General features: G+C 33.6%; 1 protein-coding gene across 1 annotated transcript; it reads left to right on the forward strand.

The window, feature by feature from the left end:
* Positions 1–1021: 1021 nt before the first annotated feature.
* On the forward strand, positions 1022–2744 carry LOC113340811 (protein kinase PINOID 2-like). Its single transcript, XM_026585879.1, has 2 exons — positions 1022–1653; positions 1743–2744. The coding sequence occupies exons 1-2, from the start codon at positions 1082–1084 to the stop codon at positions 2668–2670; spliced, it is 1500 nt and encodes a 499-aa protein (XP_026441664.1). The 5' UTR covers positions 1022–1081; the 3' UTR covers positions 2671–2744.
* The last annotated feature ends 5127 nt before the right edge of the window (positions 2745–7871 follow it).

A 7871-nucleotide genomic window follows, 5' to 3' on the forward strand; every position in this document is an offset into this window, starting at 1 on the left:
CTTTTCTTTTAACTTCTTTTGATGACAAGTGTTATGTGGACCATTTCACTTATTTCTTTGGCTGACAAGTGTCATGGGGACCAAACCACTTTCAATAATTAGTTCTCTTAATTTCCTTAATTTTCTCAAAAAAAGAAACTGGCCTATTAAAAAATAACGGAGGGAGTAACATATATTTAGGAACTAACTTATTGACTCGATCATCTGGAAGTGCACCTCTTTGAACCTATATTATTGTTTTTATTTTTAATATATTCTTAGGACTAAAATTGAAAGACCAAAAAAAAATTTGAATTTTCATCTCAATATTGGAATGAAGCTTAACCTATGAGCTAAATGCTCACATAGACATAACTATGCAAAAGATTACAAGCACATCATTGACAACTTAGCAGGACACAAAATCACTCACCTCGGAACTCATTTTGATAAAAATAATGACGGAATCAAGTGTTTCACGTACTTATTTATGCATAACTTACTTTCAAGTACCCGAATTTGCTTTGTGTAGTTAGTGAGATTGTTTATTCCCTTCGATCTTCGTTCATAACCAGCCAATTTTGCCGCTACAGGAGTGTACCAAATTCTATGGAGTTTACTAAATCTGGTGCTCCTAGTGGTGGGGATTGTTTTGCTTTGTATAAATTTGATAATCCCATAGAAGTTGGTACCTGCAGCAGTGATGCACTTGGTTAAAGAATACTTAGAGATTTTAAATACCAAGAAGGTACTACTGTACCATCATTAAGTTTGACTGAAAAGAAACTCCCAAGGGGCATTTTAGTCACCCTGAAAACCTAAAATTCCTGAAAGCAATATCTCAATACCCATTGGGCCCCCACTAACATTCTCTTTAAAGATCATCATGGGCACTTCATTTAATTAATTTAATGGTTTTCTTAATTAATCTTATTTTAGTTTATCTCTTAATTAATTAATTATATGACTCATTATTTCCACCACTCACTCTCTATATATAAACTCTCATCTACACTATCTACACACACATATATTTCACATTTAAGCCTCAGAGAACCCAAGAACACAAAAAAGAAAAGCCAATACATATGTTTTCACAGCCATGGCAATCAAACACAAAGATGAATCAGACCATGAAACTAGCAGCTGCTCATCAATCACGGTACCGGAATCAGGTCATAGCTGGATAGGTAGTAACATGAGTTTCGGCAGCCGAAATTCTGTTTCGGTATCTTCCACTTCATTTGGTGACTACAACAACATACACAAACCACATAAAGCAAATCAAGTTGCTTGGGAAGCTATGAAGAAACTTAGAGGATTACAACAAAATGGTCAGCTAGGTTTAGATCATTTTCGACTTGTTCGTCGTGTAGGTAGTGGTGATATCGGTAATGTTTATGTTTGTCAGCTTCGGAATAACCCGGCGGCGGACTGTTTATATGCCATGAAAGTTGTTGATAAAGAAGCTTTAGCTTTTAGAAATAAGTTACAAAGAGCTGAAATGGAGAAGGAGATTTTATGTATGCTTGATCATCCTTTTCTTCCCACCCTTTACGCAAACTTTGAGGTTTCTCATTATTCTTGTCTGGTTATGGAGTTCTGTCCCGGTGGTGACTTACATTCTGTTCGACAACGCCAACCTGGGAAACGTTTCAGTGTTGCATCTGCCAAGTAAGTTCATCAAACTATAGTTCATTCGTTCTATGATACATAGCTTCATCTTTTTCGTAATTAACGTGTGTTTATGGAAATTATTACAGGTTTTACGCGGCGGAGACACTTCTAGCTCTAGAGTATCTGCACATGATGGGAATCGTTTATCGTGATCTTAAGCCAGAGAACGTTTTAGTACGAGATGAAGGTCATATAATGCTATCAGATTTCGATCTTTCGTTAAAATGTGAAGTGGTTCCAAAACTCGTACAATCATCAAAGCCAAGCGTTGAAGCGATTGCAAATTGCGTAACTACATGTGGGAGTACTCCCATGCAGCCTGTCCTGTCTTGTTTCTCAGCTTCTTCTAACAAGAAAAAGGTAGCCACAACAAACGATTATAAAGAAGACAATGAAGATGATAATGGTAATACTGGTGATGCTCAGGCATGTGGGAATGGAGAGTTCGATAAAGAATTTGTAGCCGAACCCATAAACGCAAGATCGAAATCATTCGTGGGAACACACGAGTACTTAGCTCCAGAGGTGATATCAGGATTAGGACATGGAAGTGCAGTAGACTGGTGGACGTTTGGAGTGTTTCTATATGAAATGTTATATGGTAAAACGCCATTTAAAGGTGAAACTAATGAGAAGACATTAGTTAATATACTTAAAAAACCATTAACATTTCCAGGGATAAATGTTAGTAGCAGTAAAGATTTAGAAGAGATGATTAAAGTTCAAGATTTGATCAGTAAGTTATTAGTGAAAAATCCAAAGAAAAGGATTGGGAGTTTAAAAGGGGCACTGGAGATTAAAAGACATGAGTTTTTTAAAGGTGTGAATTGGGCTTTGATTAGATCAGTTAAGCCACCTGAAGTTCCTAGAGATCAACAAAAGATCAAGATGGCGATGATGAATAAGAAGAAAATTATTGCTACTGCTACTTCATTGCCAAAGAAGTTGAGTAAGAAAGAAAGGGAAGATACTTATCAAATTCCTAATCATCAACAACATTTTGATTACTTTTAGTTGAAGTGTAATTACAGAAGATAAATTAATGATTTCTTGTATTTTTTTAGAGTTTAATATAAGACTAATTATTAGACTTAATTTTAATGTTTATTAATAGTTGAATTTTTTTTAGAGTTTAATATAAATCCAAACTCAAGTCGGTGGTATCATTATTAGACTTTACCATTGTGCTGATAACTCCGAATTCAGATCGCTAGTATCGTTATTAGACTTTACCATTGTGCTTCAAGTATCTATTTTCTTGATCGATTAAAATTCATTTTAGTGATTAATGAGAGTGACAATAACTTGATGCCATTAGTCACCTTCCATGACTGTTCAGGATTCCAAACTCAATGGTGGCAACTAAACACGAGAGTTATGCTTGTCGCAAGATTTAACCCAACACCTTACGGCAAGAGCTGACGACAGCCATGCACCACTTGTATCCGCGTTCCCAAAAACATTCCATTCTCTTTCAAGAGGATCCGCTACATGTTAAGCCCTGGTAAAGTTCTCTAGCTAATTCAATAATAATGACTGATGAGAAAAACATATACCCTAATTTGTACCATTCGATATGATGCATTTGGTTCTTTGTTATTTGTTTCGGGCATCTTTAAATATTCTTGTTCAAGAGGTGGGTCTAAACGAGAAAACAAAGGTAGAGACAAGGTTTGTATGTTTTGTCATTGTCCAAGTCTTATTAGAAAGGAGGCACACAGTTGTGTTAAGACTCGTCTGACTCAGTGTCTTCTGTCTACCATATATATACCCAAGTAGGCTCAGCGTCTTTTAAGTAGGTCATATGCACTTTACACTAGGCCGTAAACGAATGTACACTGTTGGAAACAGTCCAATAATCGTCTGGATTCATATATCTGCTGAAATTACAAGTTTCAAATAACCCTAGCTAAGTAAACCGGTTTTTTTGAGAATGTTGAGTTCTACACGAAACCAAACTTGTCAGAAAAATATCTGATTATTGTTTCAGGAGAGTTTGATTTGGGTGGGGGTAATTGCTTCTGTTTATTACATGTATAGTCAGAGACCATGCATTCACATTTAAGTCAGGGCAGTTTGAGTCAGACGGAGGTGCTAGATCACTCGGAATGCACTTGTGATTGCCTCTTTGCAGAGACTCCATTAACTCTTCTTGAATGCATCATCATCTGTTATCCGCTTTGTGTTTGTTGAACTAGCCAGACACTCGTCATATTCTGCAGCTCTTAAGAGCGTCTTATTTTACTGCGTGCACATGCATTACTTTTTTTTTTTTAATAAATATGTAAGCCTGCAATACTCAAAGTGTATACACATTGTAAAAGAATAAAAAGAGAGATCTTTTGAGAAATACAAAAAGATATCTCATGATGATAATAAATGGTTCAACATTATGTATAAAAAGAAAGAAAAATAGATTTCAGTATCTTTTCTTTAGTGAAGATCATGATTCTTAGCAATATATATTTTTTCTCTGATGAAGCCATAATTGTTTTGAAATATTTTTTTCAATTGAGATTTCATGTGATGACAATAATGGCTTCTACTCAATGATGATATTTAATAATTAAAAAAAAGAATACAATAATATATGCCTTTTTCCTTTTCAGATTTTTGATCCTTTATACTTATTTCATTAGGTATCATCACAATTTCGATTTTATTTCTTTTACCAAGGATAAGATTATAACTTTTTTTTGTTTTTTTTTTTCCATTTTAACATGGAAATACTACATATTGGAAAATGGAAATTCTGAAATTCGGTAAAAAAATGTATATTAATTTTAAATACAAAGTTTATTAAATTACAAAGTTAATAACTGAGATATTTTAGAATCACATTTTAGTTTAAGTACGCCGAGTTTAAAATTTTCAGACGACGTACGTATAATTCAACTCACAGTAGTTGCATAATAAAAATAGTACTTAATGACAACATCTTTATCGTTTATATATATCCCACAGTTTAAGAAAGTGAAATGATAATTTTTTGAGTTCTTTTACGAACATTTCTAAAAAATTATAAAAATAATTTCCAACATAGTGTCAATCTGACTATGAAATATAAATCTCGGCTTTCAGACTCAACAATCAAACTACCTGCCGAAAGGTTTTCAAAATTTCTCTTAGTAGAATAAATTGTTTATTTATGCATTTTTTTGTCGAAAAAAATAATACATTTCTTTCTTATCATACATCCAAAAGATAATTTCATTTAAGATTCAGATAAATGATCTCTATCATAAGATTCACCATCAATTTATAAAAGACATATTAACATATAATTAAGTCGCATTTTGAGTTTCATTTTTCACCTAAATCAGGTAATACGTAACAGTGTAGCTGATAAGTTAGCATAAAAATAAAAATAGCTGCTCAACAAGCTTGAACAATTGCAAGAAGGATATACTGAAGTAAAAGGTAAGAAAATCTCCAACTGTAGGATGAGTACCCCAAAAGGAAGTCTTTCATGATTTATAGTGTTTCATTTTTTTTTATTTTTTTTTTGAAACTAGGCATAGGCCTGTCCTGCCCCCTGGCAGCGTAGCCACCGACTTACTCCCCTGAGAAAACTCGGCCCCCTTCCCCATAGTAAGTCAATAGTAATTACACGAGATCTCCAATGTTTGAGCGGAGACTCAACTGCTGACCGTATAGTGTTTTACTTCAGAAAGTAGGTTTCCCATCAACAAAACTAAGGAGAATTCTTCAAGAAAGAGCTATAACGTTACCCAAATGGAAGATTGTAGGGAGAAAGCGGTGGTTTCTAAGACATAAAAAAACAAGTTGCTGCTAAGAATCTGAGTCCCTCTTCCATGACTGGTAAAAGTCTTGTTACCAAGAACTTGGAATCTAAGACTGGTAATAGGATTGCAACAAAGATTTTGGACGATAGAATTATAGTTGAAGGTTATCCAGATGATGAAGACGATTCTGAAGCTGAGTTTGAGAAGAAAATAGCCACTTCTTACTTTCATTGCTTTAAATCTGATTGTAGACAGTCAAATCCAACAACATTTCATTTAGGACATTCATTGAAAGACGCAATTGCTCTTACTTTTGTAAATTTACATAAGATCTTACTGCTTTTGTAATTCAAATAAATTTAAACTTTGATCCGATGAATATAGTCAATTTTTTAACAGAAACGGTCGATTTCGATCCATAATTAAGACAGGTTTTTTAATCTCGGCGAGAGGAGATTTGACAGAGGAAATTTTTGAGGCAGCCGAGATTCCACCAAAATCTCGGCGAGACAAACTTAATATATAAAAATTTAGTAATCAAATCAAATCCAACCCTAAAAATTTGATTTTTTTTAAAAATTATTATTATTACTTTTTATTTAAAAATCTTTAATATATCGGTCCGCGAGTTATAACCCCAAAGGTGTCACTATCCATCCATAAAAAACCCGTCAAAACAAAAGTAACACAAAAAACCCAAAAAATAAAATTTTGATGAAACCAAAATTTGGTTTCATCATAAAATTTGAGGAAACCTCATAGAATTTGACGAAACCAATTTTTCTTTTCATCATAAAATTTTGATGAAACTATTTGAAATTTGGAGTTTTTGTATCTATTTTTTAAAATTTGGGGTTTTTGTATCAATTTAGTTTAAGATGGAATTTTAATGAATCCCAACATTTGAGGGGGTTTTTATACCACAAGTTTGGTCATCTTGGATTTTTATGACTAGTTTTGTTAATATATACGTAAAATATGCAAATGCTTTATATATATTGTGGGTATAAATTTGAAAATAAAAATTCCGAAATCTTGCTGAATAAACTTGTCTCGTACTACGTCTTGGGTCCAAGATTCACCATATTGGTTCCGCCTGGTGTAAACCTTCATCCAACAAATTCCAGACAGAAAACAAAAGGAAGATTAAAAATCCAGACAAAAAACAAAAGGAAAATTAAAAATTAATACCAAAAAAACTAATTAAGTCACATTTCAAAAGCGATTTTCTTTTATTTAATTTTTATGGTCAACCCAAGAAAGTAAGGGTAATATAGTCATTGTGGGAAAAGATTTTCTGTAGTAATGGGCCTTGAAGCTTTATACACAGAAATCGTCAGCTCCTTTCAGAAGGCACGCGCGAAGTTCCTTTTCTTTACCTCTTCCCCACTCACTCATCATCTACTGCTACATATGGAAGTCACTGACATCTTTTTTTCTTAATTCCATTGCTTTTCATTTATCGCCAAACTTAGCTAATTAATTAGTATAAATATTACTTAAGCTCAAACTTCCAAGTTTCCTAGCCACATTTCTTTGCTCTTTTGCAGCTACCGGAATCTTGACGCAGCAAATTTGAGATTGTACTGGCAAATGGCCGCATAAGGGCAAGTCGACATGGAGTAGGTAGAGATCAATTAGATGGCTTTTGTGCACTTAATGAAAGGTAGTTAACACCTATTAAACACACACGTATGCATGTTTTATATGGTTTTTGGCAAATGGCTTTAATCTTTTTTTAATGTCCAACATACCGTTTTCATTCTACCACATCAGTTATTCAAAGTGATAGTAACTCTTTCTAAAAATTAAAAAAAAATATTTTTCTAAAGTTATTACTTTTTACAACAGTGTTTTCAGAATTGATATGAGTTTGAAGAGGTAACATTCGTGTGAAACTCACTGGAAAGATCCGAATAGACGATATGAAAACAATATCACAGGAAATAATTTGTCTCGGGCTGTTTCTGTTCGAATACGCTTAACTACAAACTCTTTTTTCCGATATTGGAAATCCGTAATCAATGGTGCTGAAAAGACACTGGTGTTAAAATATGACCAAATTATTCTCTACGTTAAGGATTTTGCAATCCCACCGGCTTAATATAAAGCTATCTTTAGCTCTGGAATATATAAATCATCTCTAATGTTTCACGTGCCCTTCGTGAGGTTAATAAGTTGCCTAACTCGTTCAATGCACCTTCGCAGTCCCATCAGGCTAAGGTAAGTTGCATAAGTTTATCGACTTTTCCAATCTAAACCGATCAATGTATGATGCCGATTAATGACTAAGCTATTTTCAATCATAAAAGACTTTTTCTTTTTGGTGCCAACGTAGGTTTACAAATTAACAAATTTTTTCTTTAGTCCATCTCTGTCTTGCTTAAAAGTTAAACCAGGAGGTAGAAAGTAGAGACCAGTGGGAAAACTACAATACTTCTCTTGTTGTCGAATTTAAGTGTAAATTGG

This window comes from Papaver somniferum, unplaced genomic scaffold (genome assembly GCF_003573695.1).
Source record: "Papaver somniferum cultivar HN1 unplaced genomic scaffold, ASM357369v1 unplaced-scaffold_24, whole genome shotgun sequence".
In the NCBI taxonomy this organism is placed as follows: domain Eukaryota; kingdom Viridiplantae; phylum Streptophyta; class Magnoliopsida; order Ranunculales; family Papaveraceae; genus Papaver; species Papaver somniferum.

What these genes read in the sequence shown, in the direction of transcription:
- LOC113340811 (XM_026585879.1), top strand. Translation starts at nt 1,082, where the DNA reads ATGGCAATCAAACACAAAGATGAATCAGACCATGAAACTAGCAGCTGC. An exon ending in TTCAGTGTTGCATCTGCCAA is followed by an intron (nt 1,654 to 1,742) that starts GTAAGTTCATCA and finishes AAATTATTACAG; the next exon opens with GTTTTACGCGGCGGAGACAC.